Source organism: Bos grunniens, chromosome 7 (genome assembly GCF_055505025.1).
Source record: "Bos grunniens cultivar Pamir isolate PY7600 chromosome 7, Bosgru_T2T1.0, whole genome shotgun sequence".
NCBI classification, from domain to species: domain Eukaryota; kingdom Metazoa; phylum Chordata; class Mammalia; order Artiodactyla; family Bovidae; genus Bos; species Bos grunniens.
Genome location: NC_141171.1, coordinates 20,865,093 through 20,890,760, shown reverse-complemented (window position 1 = coordinate 20,890,760; position 25,668 = coordinate 20,865,093). Strand labels below are relative to the sequence as shown.

Sequence of the window (25,668 nt, the reverse complement as noted above, 5' to 3'; positions counted from 1 at the left end):
CAATCATAATCCCGGACGAAGAGAGTGTCAGGAGCATCGTCCAATCAGGGCCGAGGGCGGGCACGCTTCCTGCCCGACAGAGTAGTTCTCTGGGGGCCTTGGCGCTGCTGCGCACCTGCCCCGGGGCCCCAGGTGTCAGGTCCCTGTGGCTCTCACCTGCCCGGGCCGCGGGGAGGACTCCCGGGAGAGCCCAGAGCGGGGAAGAGATGGTGAGTGAGCGGGGCCGGGCTCAACATCGGGAAGGGCTGATTTGAACCAGCTGGAAGCGGTCCCGGGGTAGGGTCCTGGCGTCCTGTCCGGTCCGCGCGTGTGTGTCAGCGGTCTCAGAACTACCCGGGTGACCCGATGCTCACAGGTGCCTTCCGCACGGGGCCCCGAGAACACCAGCCCCTGGTCGGTTCCTCCCAGCGGACAGTCTGCAGGGGCGGGCGGGGAGCTTGGGGAGACCTGCTTGGGGACTTTGGACTGGGAAGGGTCACCTGGTAGGTCCTCGGTCCTGAGTGACCCCAACTCCAGCCCTCATTTCTTGGAGGGACACTAGTTGTCAGCTGACCGAACGCCTGAGGGGAAAAGGCAAATAATTCCTGACCCGTGGGTTCTCACAAGGGAAGTGAGAAAAACTAACGCCAAGGTCAAGGAAAGCGCACTATCAGGTGGGGCAGCACCCCTCAAACCGCCACCCCCGCCCAAGCAAAATGCACAGTCGACACAGTGGGGACACTGCTGGTGTCCTTTGTTCAGAGAGCACTTCAGTGAACGATGGGGGAGGGGTGCCCCACGTGATGGCGTGGCTGCACTTGACCCTTGGGTCATCTTTGTCTGGGGACCAGTACAGCCCTGCCCCTCCCTGGGTTTGCTACCTTGAAAAGATGTGTTCGCTTACTGGAACCTCGTATTTTCGGCAACTGTAAAATACATCTAATAAATACAGCGGGAAACAGAAGATAAAATATTTTCAAAGGGGTGAGTTTCAGAAGAAAGGAAAAAAAAGGAAATATCTTGCATTCTGCTTGTTAAAAATAAATCACCTGTCTGTGGTAAGTTTCTGAGGTCTGTTTGAGTTAACAAATGGAATTCTGGGGCATAGCCTCGAAAGTTCTGGGGAAAAACATGTCAGAGTAATAGAGATTTCCCTTCCTGTACAGCTGCAGAGAAGTGAAAGAAATACCACATAGCATGATAGGTAAAGGTGGTGAAGATTCACCCCAAAATATCAGTTGTTTAATTTGTGACAGTTGATGCTACTGTTGTTTATTATTTGCAATATACTTTGCTTAAATCTGCAATAAATTGTTTATTATCCTTGAAACCTGTGGGTATACATGGATCTTACTTAGACACCAGTTTGTCCTGTCCTTTGTGCTGAAGTGTCTGTCATTTCTGCTTGGCTCTCCTTTTAGACACAGGTCTGCTTTGGACTCTGTTCCTCAAGGTAGATCTAATGGCCCATTCCTCTGCCAATTCATCCTTTCGGGAGTGCTGCTGCTTTAAAATCCTTGCAGTGTGCCAGTCAGATTTTCTTCTGGTTCTTCAGAATATTTTGACTGTTTAGGGGCATTTGTTCTCATTAGGTTGGAAAGTTAGTATTTGTTAAATCCTAAAAAAAAAAAAAAAAAAAAAATCTGTTTTGGGATTTCATGGGATTCTATAAAGATCCTAGGTCTGTCTTGGGTGGATCGATATTTTGGTTAAGAATGTGTGTCATCTTGTCATTTATTTCATTTTTCTTTGTTACTATCCTTGCTGCTGCTGCTGCTGCTAAGTCACTTCAGTCGTGTCCAACTCTGTGTGACCCCATAGACGGCAGCCCACCAGGCTCCCCCGTCCCTGGGATTCTCCAGGCAAGAATACTGGAGTGGGTTGCTATTTCCTTCTCCAGTGCTTGGTAGTTTTAAATTTTTCTATTTCTTTTTTCTTTTTCTAATGCATTATTTATTTATTTGGCTCCACTGCATCTCAGTTGCAGCATTTGGGATATTTTAGTTGTGGCATGCGGGATCTAGTTCCGTGACCAGGAATTGAACCCAGGCTCCCTGCACTGGGAGCTCAAAGTCTTAGCCACTGGACCACCAGGGTAGTCTAGTTATTAGATTCTTTTTATAGCTTTTATTAAACTTACTTTGTACTACTTCAATTTGGTTTTTACCATGGTGTGTGTTATCTTTTCAAAGTGACCTTTCCTGGGTCTTCCCTGGTGGTCCATTGATTAAGATTCTGCGCTTTCAATGCAGGGGATTGGGTTTGATTCAGGGAAATGAGATCCCACATGTTGCATGGTGTGGTCAAAAAATAAAGCGACCTTTCCAATTTGCTGTTGCTTTTAATTAGAAAGGTAATGAAATTTATATTGAGTTTTTATCCTGAGATCTTGTTCAATATCTTATTCTATGATTATCGTTTTTTTTTCTGTTGGTGTCATACATGTGCAGTTGTTTTAGTTAGGCACTGAGACAACCTCTTTTCTAGTACTGCACGTTTGTACTGGACTGGATTGCTAGTATAATGTTGACTAAGAGGTCAGCTGGCCACACGTCATTTGTATTTAATTGTCTTGGAGAAAACAGTTAACTTCATACAATTTATATGTTTTTTTCTTTCTTTTTTAGTTTTTGAATTTTTTTCTCATCTGTTTTCCTTTAATCATGCATATTACCATCTGTTTCCTACTGGTAAGAGTGTTTTTTTATGTATGACTGTTGAATATTATAAAATGGCTTTCAACAACACTAAGATGATTAGAAGTAATTCCTATGAGTTGGTAGTGTTTTCTGTTGTATAGATAACATCAGTGCAGGAAAATGTATATGACATATATAGTTGACAAAAATATTGAAAAAAAAAATCCTCTGTGAAATGAGACTCAGCCCTCAATGTAGAACCAGCTTTCATACCAGACTGCAAATGAACCCAAATGACAGGCCCCTCACTCTCCAAATTCAACCAATATGTTGAATATGTTGAATTATATCAAGATATATATGTGTGTGTGTGTGCTTGTGTGCTCAGTCATGTCCAACTCTTTGCGACCCCATGGACTGTAGCCTGCCAGGCTCCACTGTCCATTTCTAGGCAAGAAAACTGGAGTAGATTGCCATTTTCTTTTCCAGGGAATCTTCTGGACCCAGAGAGGGGGGAACCGAAGTCTCCTATGTCTCCTTTATTGTAGGCACTCTAGGGTTCTTTTTATAAGGGCACTAATCCCATCCCTGGTCAGCTCCATAAGGCTCCACCACCAAACACCATTAGGTTTCAACCTGAATTTGGTGGCGGAGGACACAGACCCTCAGCCCACGGTAGTCCCCAAGAGCACCCTGGCTTCACAGATTTACTTAGTGGCTCCCTGGCTTCAGTGTGTAGCCGTGCTCATGGCTCTGATTTCTGACCGCGGGAATAAAGCAGAGTCAGCAGGAGAAAGGTGCCCAGGCCAGTTCCTGAGGAGACTGAGTGCAGGATCCCAAGGGTTCCCCACTCCCCCCCTCAAAATCACACAGGGCAGTCTTCCTCCCTCCACCCCCCACTACTGTGGTGAGAACATGGTTGACATGCCATCCACCCGGAACACTAATGAGAGGCTCAGTTACCAGGATTGTGTTGGGCTGGTCATGTAGACACCTGTGATTAGTCTGAACTGAGATTCCAGACTCCCAGACGGAAAACTGTTCTTCAGCATAAACCATATTATTAGCATAAAAGGGCAGAGGAGCCATGCTGTCAGGGTGGTGAGAATGCCGCCCAGACCCAAGTTCCCACATGCCAGCAGAAGGCCAGCCCTGCATGCCAAGCTGAAGAAAGACTGGACAGCCCCTTGCCCTTCGCTTTGTCTAAACTTTTGCTTCAGCTCTAGGAACTGGTTTAACTTTTTTCCTTCTAATGCAGTACGGTCTTCTAACTCTTTTTTCCCCACCCAAAGCTCACTTTTGGGAACTTGAGGGGCGTTTCACCTCCTGCCCAGAAGAGAGCAAAAATCAGAGGTGTCCCCTGGGCTGGACTTTGATTATCCTCTCACTTGGCCAGTATGGCCACTGGCAGCTGGTATATTCAGTGAGCTGGCCCTCCTGGAGTTGGATCGCTCATTTTCACCTTGATCAACTTTTAACCTCACAGCAGGCAGTTCAGTCGCCCTTTCATACCCCAGATGACCCCATCGTCATCCGCTCTTCCTTCTTCCTCCACTTCCCAGAGAGTGCTTTTCCCATATTTTAGTGAGTTTGGATTGTTTCAGCAAATCCCACTTCTGATGTGTCTAGTGGCCACAGGACCACCTGTGGTTCTGCAGGTAGGACTCACGTGACTCAGAACAGAGTTGTACTCATGACTAGAATGTATCACAACAAAAGGACAAAGCAGACTCAGCAAAGGGAAAAGGCCCATGAGGAGAAATCTGAAGAAAACCAGGTGCAGGCTTTTAAGAGTCCTTTCCCAGTGGTGTCACACATAACACACCTCACAGCCCAGGTTGTGACAGCACGTGAAATACTATTTTCTGGAGGCTCATTAGGGACTCAGTGCCCTGGGGTTTTTATTGACAGCTGATTGTGTAAGCATACTGTGCCCAGCACGGACCCAAAGCCCAGATGCCCAAACAAAAAGCAGGTGCTCAGCATTAAATATCAGTTTAGAGACAGGGAGTAATAATTACGGTGGTGTGAAACTTTCAAATATTAAGTTCCCAGACGCCAGCCAAGGCTACCATTGCCTCCTTGCCAGCAATCATTGCCAGGGATCAATGGTTTGCATTAAGGTTTGCAGTGTCCACTCTTCATGCATGTTCAGTAGAGGAAACACTACAGGCAACTCTATCACGAGCAACTCACCTGACTCAAGAAGCTCCTGTACAATAGGGATATTCCTGTTATGCTCTGTTGAATAGGTACTAAATTCTGGCATCAGAATTGTTGCAGAAGAGTGTTTTCTTTCCTCTGCTCATGGAATGTCACTGGGTTGATGAACTTTCAAAACAAAACAAAACGTGGCTTAAGGGAGGCATTCAGCTCAGTGGTTCTTGTGCTTAGGAATTGGCCCGACTTGCTCATGTGCCCACCAGGGAGAGGGACGTGGACAGAAGAGAAACTGAGAGTGCAGCCTCTAGGTTGGTTTGTGTGGAATCACTGTCTCCTGGAACTTGAGGCAAGGCAGTGTTTCCTTTGTAGGAAGGCACTGGAATCCTTTATGTATTTTATAGTCAAGGGTAAATTCACTGTCAAATGTTTCTGATGTTAAAGTCCTTTTCAAAGTAGGACTCTTAACCTTTTCCTTAAGGTCATCAAGGGTACTGTTTTATGACTCCTGTAGAAGAGCATCATGGAACATGTGTGTGTGTGTGTGTGTGTGTGTGTGAGAGAGAGAGAGAGCTCAGAACTGCTGAGGAGCAGCACTGGCTCAGGAGTGTAGAGAACGTATGGAGTTCTTACTTCCTATCATCATGAAAATAGAGAAAAAGAGTATAAACTGGGCTGTGATAACTGTTACACAGAAAAGTTAAAATTAATGCTTATTCAAAAGAAATATTTTATTCAGCCAGTTGGACTGTCCTTATGGCCTGGAGTTCTTTAAGACAATATGGCTAGCTGGCCCTTGCAGCACGTTGGGTTCCCACTGGCCATTGGCCTCTCATATTTGGTTGGGGGAAAAGAAGGAAAAATGTCCAGTCCTTCATTGTGCGTTTTCTTAAATTATTTATTTATTTATTTATTTTTGCCCACACCATGTGGCAGTGTGGGATCTTAGTTCCCTGACTAAAAGTCGAACCTGTGCTCTATGAATTGCAAGTGCAGAGTCCTAAGCACTGGACTAGGGAAGTCCCACCTTCATTGTGCTTTTATTCCTTTGAACCTCATTCAGGCTGACCTTGAGCTTCATGTGCTTATGAATGGTGTGCTGTAGGAAGAAGCTATAAAGTCTCTTGTGTCACAAGGGGGTTGACAGTTCTTAAAATGCAAATATTGTAATGGACACATGTATATGTATGGATGGGTCCCTTCACTGTTTACCTGAAATAATCCCACATTGTTAATTAGCTGTGCGTGCATGCTAAATTGCTTCAGTTGTGTCTGATTCTGCAACCCTACAAACTGTAGCCTGCCAGGCTTCTCTGTCCAGGAGATTCTCTAGGTAAGAATACTGGAGTGGGTTGCCATGCCCTCCTCCAGGGGATCTTCCTGACCCAGGGATTGAACCCATGTCTCTCATGTCTCCTGCATTAATAGGTGGGTTCTTTACCATTTGCAGCACCTGGGAAGCCCTTAATTGGCTATACTGCAATATAAAATGTTTTTGATGTTAAGAAGATAAAAGTTTTTAAAAATGGAAATATTGTTTCATTTGTATAGTACTTTCATTTCTCCAACATGATCTGAATCCTTTGGTTAGAGAAGAGTAAGACTTGAAGTGGTCACAGTAGAAATGTCGAGGTAAGTTGAGTGTGTTAGTGGTAGTGGTTTAGTTGCTAGTCGTGTCTGACTCTTGCAACCCCATGGTCTGTAGCCTGCCAGGCGCCTCTGTCCATGAAATTCCCCAGGCAAGAGTACTGGAATGGATTGCCATTTCTTTTTCCATGGGATCTTCCTGACCCAGGGATCAAACCCAGGTTTCCTGCATTGCAGGCAGTCTCCTGCTTTGCAGGCGGATTCTTTACCAACTGAATCACTAATCTATGAGGGCAGGAGTGTGGACATAAAGTTAGGAGGTGTGATGACTGAGTCACAGAGTGAGTATTTGGTGACCACAAAATCTTGTTTGAGCTTCCTGTGACTTGAGCCCAGTTGCTCAGTGTCGTGAATCACATCCAAGCTCCTGCACATTTTTTGGTTGTTTTAGGACTTGGTGGTCTTCGAGGATGTGGCTGTGAACTTCACCCTGGAGGAGTGGGCTTTGCTGGATTCTTCTCAGAAGGAGCTCTACAGAGACGTGATGCTGGAGACCTTCAGAAACCTAGCCTCAGTGGGTAAGAATGATGTCATTCTTTAACTTAGTTATTTAGAGACAAGCATATCTGGCACATCACTGTTCTGAGATGTAGAATGTAAAAAGGAATTATGTTAACTAATAAGATAGATGTGGTCACAACTATCATAGAATCTACCCACAAAAAATGTGAATCTATGTATTAAACTAAGTTTTTCTTTCTGTAAAGAAAGTTCCCTTAGTATCACTAGTAGATACAGGTTTCATGGGGCCTTGGAGGTCCCAGTAAGTTCTGTTTTAGAACCTTGAGAGAATTTTACTGTGTTTATTAAAGTGCTCACCATTTTGACCCCTTGTACTTGTTTTTGATGAAGTCTTGACACAGATAAATGCCTCAGTTTCGTTCTGGGCTAACAGGTACTTTCTTTCTTGTAAAATTTATTCCCTTTTTGCTTTCAGATGGTGAGACTCAATATAAGGCCAATGGGTCAGTTTCTCAGCAGGATATTTATAGGAATAAAATATCCAAAGAACATAAAATATCAAAGTTCACTGGAAATGATTCCTGGCCCTTTGTCTTAGGAAAAATTTGGGAAGAACTCAGCATTGAAGATCAGTACACATACCAGAGTAGACACGCAAGGTGAGTTGCACTCAGAGAACGCAGTATTTCAGGAGGGAATCTTAGCATGTCATGAAGTTTAAAAAGCAAACAAAGCACACATAAGCCTAGGTCAGATTTGTTTGTTCATAGAGATTTTCACGAAGATTTTTTTAAAAATTTGACATTGATGTGTTAGAAACAGTTGAAAACAATCAGCTGGAGAGATCATGTTTAAGAAACACTTGTTTCTGTAATGGTTGCAGTTGAGCCCCCTTTCGTGGCATTGAGTTCATTCCACTTTCAGTTCAGTTCAGTCGCTCAGTTGTGTCCGACTCTTTGCGACCCCATGAATTGCAGCACACCAGGCCTCCCTGTCCATCACCAACTCCTGGAGTTCACCCAGACTTACGTCCATCAAATCAGTGATGCCATCCAGCCATCTCATCCTCTGCCATCCCCTTCTCCTCCTGCCCCCAATCCCTCCCAGCATCAGAGTCTTTTCCAGTGAGTCAACTCTTCGCATGAGGTGGCCAAAGTACTGGAGTTTCAGCTTTAGCATCAGTCCTTCCAAAGAAATCCCAGGGCTGATCTCCTTCAGAATGGACTGGTTGGATCACCTTGTAGTCCAAGGGATTCTCAAGAGTCTTCTCCAACACCACAGTTCAAAGGCATCAATTCTTCGGTGCTCAGCCTTCTTCACAGTCCAACTCTCACATCCATACATGACCACAGGAAAAACCATAGCCTTGACTAGACAAACCTTTATTGGCAAAGTAATGTCTCTGCTTTTGAATATGCTATCTAGGTTGGTCATAACTTTCCTTCCAAGGAGTAAGTGTCTTTTAATTTCATGGCTGCAGTCACCATCTGCAGTGATTTTGGAGCCCAAAAAAATAAAGTCTGACACTGTTTCCACTGTTTCCCCATTTATTTCCCATGAAGTGATGGGACTAGATGCCATAATCTTCGTTTTCTGAATGTTGAGTTTTAAGCCAACTTTTTCACTCTCCTCTTTCACTTTCATCAAGAGGCTTTTTAGTTCCTCTTCACTTTCTGTCATAAGGGTGGTGTCATCTGCATATCTGAGGTTATTGTTATTTCTCCCAGCAATCTTGATTCCAGCTTGTGTTTCTTCCAGTCCAGCATTTCTCATGATGTACTCTGCATAAAAGTTAAATAAGCAGGGTGACAATATACAGCTTTGATGTACTCCTTTTCCTATTTGGAACCAGTCTGTTGTTCCACGTCCAGTTCTAACTGTTGCTTCCTGACCTGCATACAGATTTCTCAAGAGGCAGATCAGTTGGTCTGGTATTCCCATCTCTCTCAGAATTTTCCACAGTTTATTGTGATCCACACAGTCAAAGGCTTTGGCATAGTCAATAAAGCACAAATAGATGTTTTTCTGGAACTCTCTTGCTTTTTCCATGATCCAGTGGATATTGGCAATTTGATCTCTGGTTCCTCTGCCTTTTCTAAAACCAGCTTGAACATCAGGTAGTTCACGGTTCACATATTGCTGAAGCCTGGCTTGGAGAATTTTGAGCATTACTTTACTAGCGTGTGAGATGAGTGCAATTGTGCGGTAGTTTGAGCATTCTTTGGCATTGCCTTTCTTTGGGGTTGGAATGAAAACTGACCTTTTCCAGTCCTGTGGCCACTGCAGAGTTTTCCAAATTAAGAAGTCAAATCAGTGAGAAAATTTACCCATTCAGTGAAATCCGTGAAAGTGTAATCCTTGTATGTATGTGTGTGTGTGTGTGCTCAGTCATGTCTGACTCTTTGCAACCCCATGGACTATAGCCCACCAGGTTTCTCTGTCCATGAAAGTCTCTAGGAAAGAATACTGAAGTGAGTAGCCATTACCTCCTCTAGAGGGTCTTCCCGACCCAGGGATTGAACCCATGTCTCTTGCGTGTCCTGCATTGTCAGGGAAATTCTTTATCACTGCACCACCTGGGAAGCTCTGCAATCCTTGTACTTACTAATAAATCATTATTAGTCAAACCATTTATAACATGCTTCTCATGTTTAACAGAAATCATGTGGTGGAAAGACTCCAGGAAAGTAATGATCAGTATGGGGAAGGCTTCAGTCAGATTCCAAATCTTAACCTGTACCAGAAAACACTCACTGGAGTAAAACAGTATGAATACAGTCCATACAAAAAAGCCTTCATGCATCGTTCACTCAAGAATCACAGCACTGCTTGCACTGGACATAAACCGTATCAATGTCAGGAATGTGGGCAGGCCTACAGTTCTCATTCACACCTAAGGACGCATGTGAGGATCCATAATGGAGAAAGGCCCTTTGTGTGTAAATTATGTGGAAAAACCTTTCCGCGTACTTCTTCCCTCAACCGGCATATCAGGATTCATACTGCTGAGAAAACCTATGAATGTCAGCAATGTGGGAAAGCCTTCATTGATTTTTCAAGTCTTACTAGTCATGTGAGAACTCACACTGGAGAGAAACCATATCAATGTAAGGAGTGTGAGAAAGCTTTCAGCTACTCCTCAACTTTTCGAAGACACATGATAACACACACTGGAGAGAAGCCCTATAAGTGTATGGAATGTGGGGAAGCCTTCAGCTACTCCTCAACTTTTCGAAGACACATGATATCACATACTGGGGAGACACCACATAAATGTAAGGAATGTGGGGAAGCCTTTAGTTATTCCTCAGCTTTTCGAAGGCACATGATAACACACACGGGAGAGAAGCCCTATGAATGTAAACAGTGTGGGAAAACCTTCATTTATCTCCAGTCCTTTCGAAGGCATGAAAGGATTCACACTGGAGAGAAGCCTTACGAATGTAAGCAATGTGGAAAAACCTTCATCTATCCCCAGTCATTTCGAAGACATGAAAGGACGCACGGCGGAGAAAAACCCTATGAATGTGACCAGTGTGGAAAAGCATTCAGCCACCCATCCTCCTTTCGAGGACACATGAGGGTGCACACTGGAGAGAAACCTTACAAGTGCAGTCAGTGTGGGAAAACTTTCAACTGGCCCATATCCTTACGAAAACACTTGCGAACTCACACTAAAGAGAAACCGTTTGAATGTAAACAGTGTGGAAAAGCCTTCAATTTGTCTGCTTGCTTTCGGGAGCATGTGAGAATGCATCCTGGAGACAAGTCTTATGAATGCAAGCTATGTGGGAAAGCCTTCTACTGTCACCTCTCCTTACAGAAACACATGAGAAGGCACACCGCTGAGAAGCTTTATGAATGTGAGCAATGCCAGAAAGCTTTCAGTTGGCCTGAACTTTTGCAACAGCATGTGAGAACGCATACTGCAGAGAAACCTTACAAATGCAAGGAGTGTGGTAAAGTTTTCAAGTGGCCCTCGTCCCTACCAATACATATGAGAATGCACACTGGAGAGAAACCATACGAATGTAAGCAGTGTGGGAAGGCCTTCAGTTGTTCCTCATCCTTAAGAAGACATGCGAGGATACATACTGTGGAGAAACACTACATATGTAATGGGGAAAATCCTGCAAATGAACTCATGCACAGTGCTTCAGAAAATTCACACGAGGAGAGAAATCTTATAAAAGTTGCAAATCTGGTATTGCCTTTATGAGTCCCACGTCATGGAAGTGGATCCATATGGAGTGTATTTCTAATTCTTTTTGATGAAAATTAACTGTTAAAGTAGTCTCTTAACTATAGTACATAAATTTTGTAGGTAGTGGGTTTTTTTTTATGTTTTAGGAAATAAAACATTTATCTTTCCAGTTGGACTCATGGTGATTTGCAGTGTATTTTATATATATATATATATATATATATATATATATGTATATGTATATAGTTTAGAGCAACTACCCAATGTGGGGCTCGAACCCATGACCCTGGGATTAAGAGCCTGATGCTCTTCTGACTGAGCTAGCCAGGCAGTTAAATATATAGTTTAACATCTTAGTTGTTTAAATTGTCTTTTAAGGGGTCATTGGAACAATGACATTGTGGTATTTGTTGGAATTTTCCTACTGGCTTAGTGTGGCAGATACTGGATAATCAACCATTACATATTTTCCACCATGGTATTGAGACAGCCTTTATTTATTTAGGCCAGTGGAGCCTTATTCCATTTTTCTTAAACATAGTTGGTAGAAATTTGTAATTATGCAGAGTTCTTCAAAGTGTATAGTCTCATGTGAATTGTTACTTTGAACTTTTATGCTTTGCTTTGTCTTCACTTGTGATTGTAAATTAAAACTAGGTTTTTTATTTAAGAGACACTTGTGATGTGACCATGAGATATCAAGTTCTGGATTGTGTTACATCAGCATGAGTAGTGTTAGGACCTATAGTTCCCCAGATCCCTTCCCTTTATGATTCTGTGTCTAAATATACCAGAAGCCTATTGATGTGAGATTTGGAAGGCAGAAGTGAAGCCATTACTAAGGTCTTGCAGTTTGTTGTTGTTGTTTAGTCACTCAGTTATGTCTGACTTTTTTGCGACCCCATGGACTATAGCCCACCAGACTCCTCTGTCCATGGGATTCTCCAGGCAAGAATACTGGAATAGGTTGCCATTTCCTTCTCCAGGGGATCTTCTTGACCCAGGCCTGGAACCTATGTCTCCTTCATTGGCAGGTGGATTCCTTACACTGAGCAACCAGAGAATCTATAGATACATTTACTTATCACTAAAATAACCATTTTGGTTTCCTAAATATTTTGAGGTATATTGTTGGGGAAAGGTCAAAGAGCTGCTTCTAGAACTGTTCCTTAAGATAATAAGCCTGAGGCAACACTCACTCATGGAGGAATTTCAGAGATTATTGCTGCTTTCAAGTCCTGGGTGATACAAGGATTTTTTTTTTTTAACTAAACTTTTCTTTCAGTTTGGTTGTTATAAAAGCTATCAAAGGGGAGTTTGAAATATCACAATCCTTTTTAAGGTGCTTTTAAAAAACTTGTAGTTGATTTACAATGTTGTGTTAATTTCTGCTGTATAACAGTGATTCATTTATATATGTGTGTATATGTGTGTGTATTCTTTTCATTTTCTTTTCCATTATGGTTTATCACAGTAATCGAATATAGTTTCCTGTGCTCTATAGTAGGACCTGGTTGTTTGTTATTATTGATACATTATTATTGACTGAAGTCCTTATAGGCCAGTGCTGAAGTTCCAACTTCAACCCCAGGTATTTTAATTGGCAAACAACCTGATACCCTATGAACCACATACACTCAAATCAGGTCATATGATTTAATTCTATTTGTGGACCTCCCTGACAGTGCAGTGATTAAGACTCTGCACTTCCACTGCAGGGGCACAGGTTCATTCCTGCTTGGGGAACTAAGATCCTTCATGCCACATGGCGCCCCTACACCACCCCCCCCACACACCCCCCCCCGCCCCCGCCAAAAAGTATTTGTAAGTCATGCTACTATGCCCACCTTTGTCTTCAGATTCTGCAAGTGGCTCAGCCTCTATGGCTGTGTCATAGAATCACAAAAATCTGATGCATAGCAACCCAGGTTGGTTTCCACTGGGGTATCACCCCAGGCCACATGGCCCTGAAATCAGGCCCTCCAGAAGCTGCAGGAGTCATCATTTAAGAAATGTATCTAGGGCTTCCCTGCTGGCTCAGTGGTTAAGAATCCACCTGCCAACGCAGGAGACATGGGTTTGCTCCCTGGTCCGGGAAGATCCCACATGCCAGGGAACAACTAAGCCCATGGGCAACAACTACTGAGCAGCAAGTGAAGCCGCTGCAATGAGAAGCCACTGCACTGCAACTGGAGAAAAGCCTGCTGCAGCAAGGAAGACCCAACACAGCCAAAAATAAAGAATTTTTTAAAATGAAAGTGTCTTATAAAAACAAGTATATCTGATTAAAAAAACAATCTATGGACTTATTAAAGAGGAATCTTATTCACAGAGTGCTGCCAGAGGACCGAGGCTCGGGCCTAAGATGGGCCAGCGTCTCCAACCACAGAGCAAAGGGCTTTTCCCATGTGTGTAAAGAGGGGAAGCAGGATGAAAGTTGGGCTAGTGAGGGGCTAAGCGGATTCTGAGACCACCAGGACTGGACAGGGGCCTCCTGGGTACCTTGTCTGGAGAAGCTGACCAGGGGCTTGTTCAGAACCTCACTGTTGCTCAGACAGAGGTAGAAGATGAGGGGCTGCGATCCAGCGTTGCCATTACCTGTAGGGAGGGAGCCTGATACCGTGGGCTATGAAATAGGACTCAAAAAGAATTTAGTCAAGCCCAGATTGGGAGCCGGGTCAGGAGAGCGGGGCCTCCTGGTACCAAAGGCCACACGTCAAACACGGTGGGATCCTGGCTTATACGCGGACGTGAATGTCTTTGTTTTTAAAGAAATGGCACAGACACACAATGACTTCACCCCCGGAGCATTGGCCCCTGAGGTCACCAGGCTCTCCTGTCCCATCTCATCCAGTCCCGACCCTGGACAGGGGGTCTCTCCGCGGGGCAAGTAAGTCAGGACTTCTCGGTACAGGTCCACCTGCCCGCAACAAGTTCTGCTAGGAACCCACGTCCCGGGCTAGCGAGTCCAGGTATCTAGAAGAAGGCCGGGCAAGGATGGGCTGAAGCCGAAAACCACACTTCCGCCCGGCATAAGCACCCGACGAAGGTTCAGACTAAACACTGAAGCCTGGAAGGACAGTAACACTGTCCAGTCAGGGGAGGCGGGGGCAAGCCCAGGAGAATAACCAGAACTGCTGGGAAGGTGTCAGGATAACAGGGTCTGAACAACTGTCCAATCAGGGCTCGGAATCTTGCCTGAGTATTATCCTTTCGGAGTCCTGGGTGAGTGTCAGGAGTACCATCCAATAAGATCGCCACTTCCCGGAGAACTAGTCAATCAAGGGCTGCGGGGGCGGGTGTTACGTACATAAGAAGCATCTGGCGGAGGAGTGCGTGGGACACCGTCCAATTAGACGGCGGAGGCCCAGAACTCCGTCCAATCAGGACCGGCGGCGGTCACCCTCTCATCCCGCGCAGGCGTCGCTCGCTTCAGACCTGAGTGCTCCCGCGTAACTGTGGGTTGCGGCCCCAGGTGTCCTGTTTCCGTGGGCTCGCGGGCTCCGGGAAGGATGCTCTGGAGATCCAGGAACTGGAAGATATGGTGAGTTCTCTGGCCGGAGCCGGAGACCAGCTGGGGCTGATTACGACCCGTTGGGAGCTGAGGCAGGCCCGGGTTCCGGCGCCCGCTCCTCTAGATAGCGACCCAAGTTTCCCCCTCGACCCCGTTGTCCTGTCCCTTCCCGTCCCCTCTTGAGTGGGAGTCTCGGCCTGAGAATGCGCCCCTTGGGGATCCCGGGGAGGACCGGATGACCCGGGCAGTGGTCAGGGGCTAGGGTGAGGGAACTCGTCCTGACCTGACAGATGCAGTCATAGCCCTACCAGGTAGGAAGGTGCTTTATTCCCATTAAAAAACAAAATTCAACGAAGTAAGTTTCCAAGCTCTTCCTGGTTTTATTCAGCCATTCATGAATCTGGCAGCTTCCCATACAGCACTGAAGGGCGCTGCGGGTTAAGTCTCCTGTAGGCAAAAGTGAGCGGGTCGAAGGAAGCAGCGAAAGTGGGTTTTGTCTGTGGCAGGTTCCTTTACCCTAGGGAGGGCGCGGGTCTGCCAGGCAGATCGTCTCCCTGTGCCGACCCGGTAATTCCTGATTGACTGCTTTCAAATTCCATTTCTGGGAGAGGCTGAAACTCTTAAGTTCAACCAGCTCGGTGTCTTGGGACTCAGCATAAGTGACTCCATTTGGGGCTGTGGGCTTGTTTTAATATTCCAGAGATTTGGAGTAGGGACAGGACTCCGATCTCAACATATGTCCCAGGGTCTCAGACGAAACAGAAAACGGCTTTTCTGTTCTGGTTGAGAAGGGTGAGAGCAAGGCTGTTTGATAGCCTGGGGGATTTCTGGGGTCAGTGCATTCTCAGCCCAGATGGGGAGAAGGGGAGCTTTATTCTGCATCTCAGTGCTTCTTGAGGATGGGCAGGGGGAGCTGGTAACCAAAAAGTCAGGGGAAAGTTTGGGTTACAAATGGGCAATTGTGAACACTTGGTCAAATGAAAACTTCAAAATTCCTAATCATGCACTTCCATACTTTCATTAAGGTGTGTTATTGCGGGGTGCGGGAAGGAGTCTGTAAGTGTCTCAAAAGGAGTTTATTTTACACAAAGGAGTAATTTGCTCTAGCAAAATAATGGAACCTGGGACTTCCCTGGTGGTCTAGTGGTTAAGAAACCTCCTTCCAATGCAGGGGATGTGGGTTTGATCCCTGGCCTGGGGATTAAATCCTACATGCCACAGAGCAACTAAGACCCAATTAAGCCAAAAATAATTAAGTTTTAAAAAATAATGGAACCCCAGGAGAGGGGTCATGGGAAACTGATCTACAGCCGGTAGGTTTGAAGAAGCGTAGGTGACAGTCTGATCCTGAGACTGGCATCTGAAGTGTGTGTGTGTGTCTGGGAGTTGGAGGCAGTCTTGAGGGACTGAGCCTTTAACCTGTGGAATCCAATGCCATATCCAGGTAGAGCGTGTCAGACCCCAGTTTCAAGGATAGGAAACCCAGATGGAGTCTCAGAGAATTGCCTGGTATGGGGAGAAACCACGACATACTGGGGACCAGGAGTCTCTGAAGTGATGTGGTCTCCATGAGGGTAAAGAGACACAGAGGGAAGAAACACACAGGAGGGAAAACTGAGTTTTCCCCAAACACGCAAGAAGGAAGAGCTAGTTTTCCCTTTACCAGGCTTCATCACATCACTGACCCAGCCCGTCCTCTGGGAAATTCTCCTTGCTGACTCCGTGTGTCTCCCAGCTCTCAATCTGGGGCTTTTAAAAGTTCTTTCTTATCTTTTTTCCTACTTGATGGGGCCATGTTGGGAGTTTCCACAAGAATGATATAGCTTATGGATGGTTCAGGATGGTGGGCAGACTCTTCTCCAGGCACTGTCCTTGGCTGATGCAAACAGTACACGGTGGTGATGGGTGAGCATGGCTGACCCACTGTGCTTTAAGCCAGCACCTCCATGGTGGAGTCGGGGGCCACGTTTCTATCCAGGAAACCTCTATTAAGGCATCTGTGGGATCGCCATTTTTACTCTGTAGTACTGAAAGCAAATCAGACTGAATTCCCAAAAACTTTCTTTGCATTCCCCTGATGACTCAGGTTGAACATCTTTTCATGAATGTTTGTTTTTTCTTTTTTTTGTTTTCCTTTTCCTGAGCTTATTGACCATTTATATTTCTTCTTTGGAAGAGTGTCTGTTCAAATGTTAGGTATCAGCATCTCCTGGATGCTCTTTAGCATTTCATTCCCTCTATTTCGAGTTTGCTGAGTATTTTTATTAAGAAAAGATGATGTGGGGTTGTTTTTCTTCCCTTTCTTAAAAAGCATTATGATGAGATATTTTGCATTTTTTTTTCAAAAATAATTTTATTTATTTACTTTTGACTGTGCTGGGTCTTCACTGCTGCTGTGACTTTTGTCTAGTTATGGCCAGCTGGGGCTACTCTCTAGTTGTGTGTGGGCTTATCATTGCAGTGGCTTCTCTTGTTGTGATACACAGGCTTATTTGCTCCACAGGATCGAACTAGTGTCTCCTGCATTGGCAAGTGGATTGTTTACCACTGAACCACTAAGGAAGCCATTTCTAATTCCTTTTTTTTTTTAATCTTTTTTTGCCTATCCACATGGCATGTGGGATCTTAGTTCCCCAACTAGGGATCGAACCTGTGCCCCCTGCATTGGCAAAGCAGTATTTTTTTTTTTCCCCTTTGGTTGTGCCGGATCTTTGTGGCTGCTCTTGGGCTTTTTCTAGTCGCGGCGAGCAGGGGCTGCTCTTCATTGCCCAGGCTTCGTATTGCAGTGGCTTTTCTCGTCGTGAAGCACAGGCTCTAGGTACTCAACCTTCAGTAGCTACAGCTCGTAGGCTCCAGAGTGCTGGCTCAGTAGTTGCCCATTGGCTTAGTTGCTTCACAGCATGTGGGATCTTCATGGACCAGGGATTGAACCTGTGTCCCCAGCATTGGCGTGCAGATTCTTTACCCCTGAGCCACCAGGAAAGTCCCAAAGGTGATGTGTTTTCACAGATACCTTTTCTGAGTCTGTTGAGGTGATCATGTGGTTTTTGTTCTTTATTAATAAGGTATATGATACCAGTTTCCTATGGATGGAGGAGCCTGGTAGGCTGCAGTCCATGGGGTTGCGAAGAGTCGGACACGACCGAGTGACTTCACTTTCACTTTTCACTTTCATGCATTGGAGAAGGAAATGGCAATCCATTCCAGTGTTCTTGCCTGGGGAATCCCAGGGATGGCAGAGCCTGGTGGGCTGCCATCTATGGGGTCGCACAGAGTCAGACACGACTGAAGTGACTTAGCAGCAGCACCAGCAGCTTTGTTTCTTTGAACCAAACTTTTTATTCCTGGAATAAATCCCACTTGGTCCTGGTGTTGAATCCTTTTTATATCTCTATGGATTTGGATTGCTAACATTATGTTGAGGAATTTTTTTGTTTGTGTTTATATGGGATACTGCTCTGTAACTTTATGTGTGATGTCTTTTTTTGGTTTTGGTATCAGCATAATGCTAGCCTCCTAGAAGGGGTTGGAAAGTGTCTCCCCACAATTCAATTTTGTATATGGATTCCCAATGATTAATACTAATGGTGTTTAACATGTTTTCGTGTGGTTATTGGCCATTTGTATATCTTCTTTGGAGAATTGTCTTTTCACATTTATTGCCCCATTATTGAGTTGTCTTATTTGTCTTTTATTTTTTATTGTTGTCATGTTGTTTAGTCACTAAGTCATGTCCAACTCTTGCAACCCCATGGACTGTATAGCCCATCAGGCTCCTCTGTCCATGGGATTTCCCAGGCAAGAATACTGGAGCAGGTTGCCATTTCCTTCTCCAGGATTGTTGTTATGGGAGTTCTTCACATATATTTCTGATACAGTGCTCTCATCAAGTATGTGACTAGCAAACTCAGTTGCAACCCTAGTCGAAGTAACTTTGCCTTCTTTGTAGCTGATGTTGTGGGATTTCTTTTTTCTTCACATCTTGAACCCATATTTTTTTTTGCTTAAAAAAACTCTACTTTTTAATTTTGTACTTGTTATCTTTTTATATCATCAATGTAGAGTAATCCCATATTTCTCTAAATATAATAATTAGGTTCTTCATTCTCCCTCTTTGGCTCAATCACCATCAGATTCTTCAACAATTCTTGTTTGCGAGACGTCTTCCTTGAATTCCAAGCACTCTGTTATTTATCTGAGAGGCCCTGCTGGCTTGACAGCTTCCTGAGGAACCAGGCCCTTTCTTACCCAACAGATGTGCTGAGCCCTGCATCCTGGATGGCCTGTATACCCTCAGTGTCCACCTCATCACAGGAGGGGTTGGGTCTCTGCCTCTGTCGGATATGAGGGGACCAAACCAGACTGCTTGTTGCTGTTGCCTTCAGGTTCATGGTTATTCAGATCCAGCAGCACTGATGTTCTGATTCTAGTTCTTGAAGGTGACAAGACAGTGATAACTTTCAACCAAGCCAATGTTAATTTCCATGTTATCTGAATGATGGTTTCATTTATCAGTCTTTACCATGCTTCAGAATCTACTATCTCAGTAAGAACAGTTCTTTTTAGTCCTGTCTCCATTAGTCCATGTCTGCTGTTGCTGTCATATTTTGCTTCAGTGTCCAGCACTTTCCATCACTGAGGAACCTGCATTGGATTTGCTGGCGTATGGTCATTTCCCACAAGAGTGTGAGCTCAGGAGTCCTAGGAATTGAATCCAGTTCCCACCTGTTGGCCTCCCCATCCTCCCACACTCAAGGGTGAAAGGGGGGCCTCACTGACACAGAATATATGGCTGTTTCAGGACTCAGTAGTCTTTGAAGATGTGGCTGTGAACTTCACCCTGGAGGAGTGGGCCTTGCTGGACCCTGGTCAGAGGAAACTCTACAGAGATGTGATGCTGGAGACCTGCAGGAACCTGGCCTCTGTGGGTGAGGACAGCTTCCTCCCTGCACTAAGTCTTTAGGGAACAGTTATTTCTTATAATGTCCTTTCTTACGAGGGACAGGGATGGGAATATGTTGGAAAAAAGGCAGACATGGCCCCTGCCATTATAGAACCTACCTATAATCAGGTTGCTTTTCCATGAAAACAGTTTCATGCATTGATTGCCTTTTTGTCATTCTTGAGCAGAATCTCAAGGTTCCCTAATTTGGGGCGTGAGAGAAGCATAATGGTTTTCACCCTGTGAAACTTACACTTATCAATACACATTTGACACGGTGGTCTTGTTGCAGTTAAACCCACACTGACCCATCATCAGTGACATGAGGACTGGAGAATTGGCCCATCTCATGGACAGCTTGCTGTTCTCCACCCTCCCCATGAGGAACTTTCTCCACTAGCAGGAAGGCAGCCACACACTGTCCAACATCCCAAGGGCTGCTGGGTCTATGGACACAGACCATGTCCAGGGCCTCTGTACCTGAGATCACCAGGGAGCTCACCTCTTGGGAGGAGCAGGTTCTGGATCAGGCAGCGATGTTTGGACATACCCATTAGGAACATGACTAGGTCTCTGAGAAGGTGATGGGTATAATTAACCTGGCTTCCCTCTTGGAGTTTTCATCCATCCTTGCCCACTCAAGAAGTCTTTTTGTACCTCCCTGTACAAAGGAAGGATTTGGGAAAGTGTGTTTTGCCCCATTTCTTCCTACTTTCCTTCTTTGATAATATTGATCAGACATCAGCCTCCATTCTTTTTGAAATATCTCTTAGTGGACAAAGCTGCCACTTTGACTCATTTTTCCGGTGATGGCCAAAATTCCAAATAGTCAAGGTCATTTCTTTGTCCCCATGTCTATTTTTCCTTATAAAATTTGTTTACATTTTTGAATCTGTATATGGAAAGTAATCTACATATGATTTCTTTTCTTTCCTTTATCCCACTGTTTCTCTCCTGAGAATTTAGTTACACTACCAATTGTTATAATTGTTACCAATTGTTCTTGCCTTCAAGTTAAAACCAGATCAAGTACTCAGTGTGATATTTTGAAGAATGAACTGTGCAGTGAAGAGAAAAAAGTAAGATTCCCAAGAAATGATTCCTGGTCTGTTTTTGGAGAAAACTGGATGTTTCTTGACATCGGAGGTCACCAGACCCTAGAAAGGGATTGGAGGTGAGTGGCACTGCCATGCGGGCAGGGGGATACCTGCAGCCTGTTAGACTCACTTGAAACTAAAGGAAAGGTGTAAACCTAGCTAACCAAATTTGTACTTAGAAAAATTTCAAAAGAAAATACTTTCCTAAATATGATGTTGAGTATCTAAATCATAATGAGGTTGGAAACAAAATGACAATCAAGATACCCTGTATATAAGAAACACAGAAAATATTGACTCTGTTTTAGCCCTCAGCCATAGCATTAAACTTGTTGCACTTTGTCACAATGCAGAGAGTATAAAAAATATGCTCATTCATTGAAAATGGCAAGTATGTAGTCAAAATAATAATGAGCAATCATCAATAAATCATTAGTGAAGAAATCACTTATAATCATTCATCTCTAATATTGTGCTTCCCATTTTGAACAGAAATCATTTGGTGGAGAAGCTCTGCATAGATAATGAAGGTCATCACTGTCTGGAAGCCCTGAACCAAATTACAGATCTTACTCTGCATAAAGGATATTGGCCTGGAATTCAGCCCTGTAAATGCACTAAGTGTGGAAAAGCCTACAGGGGTTGTTCTTTCCAAAATCAGCAGAGATCTCTCCCTGGATACAGATATTATCCATGTGAGGAATGTGGGGAAGCCTGCAGCTGTGTCTCATGCCTAAGCCCTCCTAGGGGAACAGACATTGTAGAGGAACCCAATAAATGTCAGGATGCTGGGAGAACATGTAAGAGATGTGTGAAGAGTCATGGAAGTAAATGGTCTTCAGATTGTAAGAAATCTGGAAAAGCTCTCACTTTCCCCTCATCCTTTAAGGGACATGAGAGAGGTCAGCATGGACAGAAAACCCACATGTGTAAAGTTTGTGGGAAATCCTTTTCCTATCATTCGTACCTTGCACGGCACGTGAGAACTCACACTGAAGAAAAACACTGTGAGTGTGAGGAATGTGAGCAAGCCCTCCGATATTCCTTATCCCTGGTTGGACACATGACTATACACACCAGTGACAAAGCTTATATGTATAAGAAATGTGGAAAAGCCTTCAGTTGTCCCAAGTACTTCAGAAGACACATGAAAACACACAGCGGCATGAAACCCTACGAATGCACAGAATGCGGCAAAGCCTACAGCTCCTCCTTATCCCTCAGGGAACATGCAGGAACACACAGTCAGGAAAAGCCCTATGAATGCCAGCACTGCGGGAAAGCCTTCAGGCATCAGAGATATTTTAAAAAGCATGTGAAGATGCACAATGGAGCAAAGCCCTATAAATGCACAGAATGCGGCAAAGCCTACAGCTGCTCCATGTCCCTCCAGGAACATGAGAGAACACACACGGGGGAGAAGCCCTTTGGATGTCCATTCTGTGGGAAAGCCTTCATGCGCCAAGCCTCCCTTCGCGGACACCTGAGGACACACAGCAGGGAGAGAGCCTACACATGCACTCAGTGTCAGAAGGCTTTCCGTTGGCCCTCCTCCTTAAGGAAGCATGTGCGAATGCACAGTGAGGAGAAGCCTTACGCATGTCAGCAGTGTGGGAAAGCCTTTTGGTACCCCACAAACCTGCGAGGACATATGAGGACACACACCGGGGAGCAACGCTGAACACCAGGCCTCTGGGAGAGATTTCACTTTCACTTCAGACTTGGAATGTGAGCAGCGCCCTGGAGCAGAACCTTGTGAATGGGACACTGTGGGAAAACCTTCAGGTCTTCACTTATTTCATACACAAAAACTCAGGGCATGACAGAAATCTCTTAATGGATATAAATATGGTTTTCCCTTCCTAAGTGCCTCATCTTCGATAGGGATCCCAGGGTATTCATTTCTAGTTCATGTTGCTAATCTGAACACTTAAGGTAACTATCACACTGTCTCCTTCATCTGTACTAATTATATTTCATTACCTTTGATTTTACATCATCATGCAGTCATATAAAGTTTATCTCATTTCTGTTATAATGTCTTTTGGGTGGGAGGACTATGTCTCTTGGCTTGGGGGAATCTTAGTTTTCTAACTAAGTATGGTATCCATGCCTCTGCAGTGAAAGTGCAGGATCCTAACCATTGGACTGCCAGAGAATTCCTGTTACAATGTCTTTAAAATTTTTATTTATTTATTTATTACTGTTTTGGGTCTTCATTGCTGTGAGAGGGATTTCTCTGGTTGTGCTGAGTGGGGGCTACTCTCTCGTTGCCGAGCGTGGGCTCAGTAGTTGTGATGCACAGGCTTAGTTGCCCCGAGGCATGTAGGATCTTCCCAGACCAAGAAATGAACCCATGTCCCCTGCATTGTCAGCAGGACCCTTAACCATCAGACCACCAGGGAAGTCCCTACAAAGTCTTTTGAACCTAGGGGTGTAAGTTGTTTTCAATTTTCATTTTTTGTGTGTGTGCGCATGTGTGCAACTTGGTATGTTTAGGCGAAAAGTTTTTGATTCTTTCTTTGTTTTATATTCCCAGTATGCGATCATGATATAAGGTCTGTATTGTTGAAAAGTATTTCCTGGTCCACTGTTAGAGATTTTCTGACTCAGATTTTCTGACAAGAATTTTCTGACTCAGTATTTACTTTCCTAGGGGAGAAGGCAATGGCACCCCACTCCAATACTCTTGCCTGGAAAATCCCACGGATGGAGGAGCCTGGTGGGCTGCAGTCCATTGGGTTGCTAGGAGTCAGACAAGACTGAGCAAATTCACTTTCACTTTTCACTTTCATGCACTGGAGAAGGAAATGGCAGCCCACTTCAGTGTTCTTGCCTGGAGAATCCCAGGGACGGGGGAGCCTGGTGGGCTGCCGTCTATGGGGTCACACAGAGTCGGACACGACTGAAGCAACTTAGCAGCAGCAGCAGCAGCAGAACCTTTATACTGAAAGATGTGTCTTCTATGTTTCTTTGTAGACAGTGGATACCATATCTGTATTCTTCACAGTAATTAGTAATTGTGGAAGGTCTTAAAGGACCTTCTGTCTTGCCTGGTAATGTTTGTAATTTGGCCTCTGCTCATTGTCCTTGACATTGGTTAGAAATTGGACACAAAACACTGAGTTAAGAAGAATGACTTGTTGACATGGAGATGAAAGCTGCTGTCTAGATGATTCTACTGGACTGTGTTGTCATCTTGGGTAAGGTGGGAAACTATATCCAGAGTCCTTCTGTTAGTGATTCTGAGTTAAAATTTTTGAGAAGAGGAAGATGCATGAAGTCTGGCGCTGGAGTGAGGAAACCATGATTCTCAGCTCTTCTGTACCATCAGGAGACAGAGCTGCAGGGCAGCCTGGTGGCCTGAGCTCCAGCACTGCTTTCTCACTTCTGGCTCTGCCTGTGTGGAACAGCCCCAGTCAGACATATGTTTGATGTTAGTTACCTGCTGGGCAGCAGTGTGGACTCTGCTCAGAAGTGTGGACAAGGCCCCTCATCGTGGGTCCTCTTTGGTTTTCAAGTTCACACAATTCCCTGCATGTTCCTGTGGCTCTTTGAGGTCCATCAGGCCACTTCTTCAGGCTTCCGAAGATCCCTCAGTGATTTTCTCATATCCTGTGACCCTCTTCATGTCCAAGGATTCTCCTAATTACATGATTTCTGTGGGAAACATCTTGTTCTTCTAACAGTGAACGTTTCCTACCTCTACCCATTGCAGATGTAATATGGCAGCCACAGATGCAGGAAACCTGCTTCCCTAGTTGCATCATGAGAGGCTGTAATGACCCTGCATTTCTTGTTCCTCAATACTTCCAAGACTGAGATAAGCTCCTGTGAATACATGTAGCAGTTTGTGGCATTTTCTCTTACAGGGGTCTGCTCTCTAAATGATTAGCCCATAATGTTTAATTAGTCCATTTTTATATGTGATTTCCCATTGCTTTATATGTGATCACCCAGGATGTGATTTAAAACAATGTGCATTGAAAATTCAAGTTCAGGAACTTCTCTGGTGGGCCAGTGGCTGAGATTCTGAGCTCCCAATGCAGGGGGCCTGGGTTTGATCCCTAGTCAGGTAACTAGATCCCACATGTCACAATTAAAGATCCTGTGTGCTGAACTAAGACTTGACACAGCCAAATAAATAATTTTTTTTAAATAATCTGATTTAAAGTGTCAGAGGGGTACCTACTGAATGCTTATTTGGAGGCTGTGAATCTGTACCTGCTTGTTTGGAGGCTGTGAATCTGTACCTGTCTTGTGTGCTTTTAGGGGCTGGCCATGTGTGGCCACAAGAAGGGGATCCTGGAAGGCCCAGGAAAAGCTTACTGTACTCAGGGCCTAGTGACATAATCACTGTGCAACAAGACAGGGGTGTCACTCGGGGAGCACCAAGGCAGCTATCTCACTTGAGCCACAGGGGAGCAGAGCATACAAGGACCCATGGGCAAACATCTGTATTCGTCAGAGGCATAATTGCTTGTTTGAGCCTAGAGTGCATGGCGTAGGAGGGACATTCAATATCTAGCACCAGATTATGATTGTGGGAAATAAAGGCTTAATTGGAGTCAGGACCCTTAGAAAATGGAAGAGAAAAAATGGGTGTTTGGTTTGAGGACTTGCTTGATTGACTGACCAGTGAGGCTCTCAAGCTCCTCACTGGTTGCCCAACAAGCCTCTCTGCACTGGCCCGTCTGTGTGTGATGGCTCCAGACCCTGAGAGTAATTGGTTTCTTCACTCACTCCGTGACCTCCATGAAGTTACTCAGTCATGTCCGACTCTTTGCGACCCCATGGACTGTAGCCCACCAGGCTCCCCCATCCGTGGGATTTTCTAGGCAAGAATACTGGAGTGGGTTGCCATTTCCTTCTCCAGGGGATCTTCCCGACCCAGGGATCGAACCCGGGTCTCCCACATTGTGGGCAGACGCTTTACCATCTGAGACACCAGGGAATCCCTCCCTTCCCTCACTAGTACCTTCCAAACATCATACAAGTTAGGCTGTTAGTGAATTCTAGCCTGA

The 25,668-nt window shown here is 44.8% G+C and overlaps 2 protein-coding genes across 4 annotated transcripts; both read left to right on the top strand.

Moving 5' to 3' along the window:
* The first annotated feature begins 71 nt into the window (after positions 1-71).
* LOC147368858 (uncharacterized) lies at positions 72-11,266 on the top strand. 3 transcript variants are annotated; one of them, XM_086410261.1, is made up of 4 exons: positions 72-209; positions 6,817-6,943; positions 7,486-7,546; positions 9,546-11,266. In XM_086410261.1, the coding sequence occupies exons 1-4, from the start codon at positions 207-209 to the stop codon at positions 11,104-11,106; spliced, it is 1,752 nt and encodes a 583-aa protein (XP_086266387.1). In that variant the 5' UTR covers positions 72-206; the 3' UTR covers positions 11,107-11,266. The 3 variants fall into 3 exon arrangements, with proteins under 3 accessions (XP_086266387.1, XP_086266385.1, XP_086266386.1); XM_086410259.1 differs by having other exon boundaries at positions 7,363-7,546; XM_086410260.1 differs by having other exon boundaries at positions 72-355; positions 7,363-7,546.
* A 3,193-nt stretch (positions 11,267-14,459) lies between these two features.
* On the top strand, positions 14,460-24,811 carry LOC147368857 (uncharacterized). Its single transcript, XM_086410262.1, has 4 exons — positions 14,460-14,635; positions 19,407-19,533; positions 20,562-20,721; positions 21,137-24,811. Exons 1-4 carry the CDS (start codon positions 14,633-14,635, stop codon positions 22,323-22,325), a joined length of 1,479 nt encoding a protein of 492 aa, XP_086266388.1. The 5' UTR covers positions 14,460-14,632; the 3' UTR covers positions 22,326-24,811.
* The last annotated feature ends 857 nt before the right edge of the window (positions 24,812-25,668 follow it).

Bases quoted from the DNA above. Each gene is read 5' to 3' on its own strand.
- LOC147368858 (XM_086410259.1), top strand. The intron at 6,944-7,362 runs GTAAGAATGATG...TTTTGCTTTCAG, and splicing joins CAGAAACCTAGCCTCAGTGG to ATGGTGAGACTCAATATAAG. The intron at 7,547-9,545 runs GTGAGTTGCACT...CATGTTTAACAG, and splicing joins TACCAGAGTAGACACGCAAG to AAATCATGTGGTGGAAAGAC.
- LOC147368857 (XM_086410262.1), top strand. The intron at 19,534-20,561 runs GTGAGGACAGCT...CTTGCCTTCAAG, and splicing joins CAGGAACCTGGCCTCTGTGG to TTAAAACCAGATCAAGTACT. The intron at 20,722-21,136 runs GTGAGTGGCACT...CATTTTGAACAG, and splicing joins ACCCTAGAAAGGGATTGGAG to AAATCATTTGGTGGAGAAGC.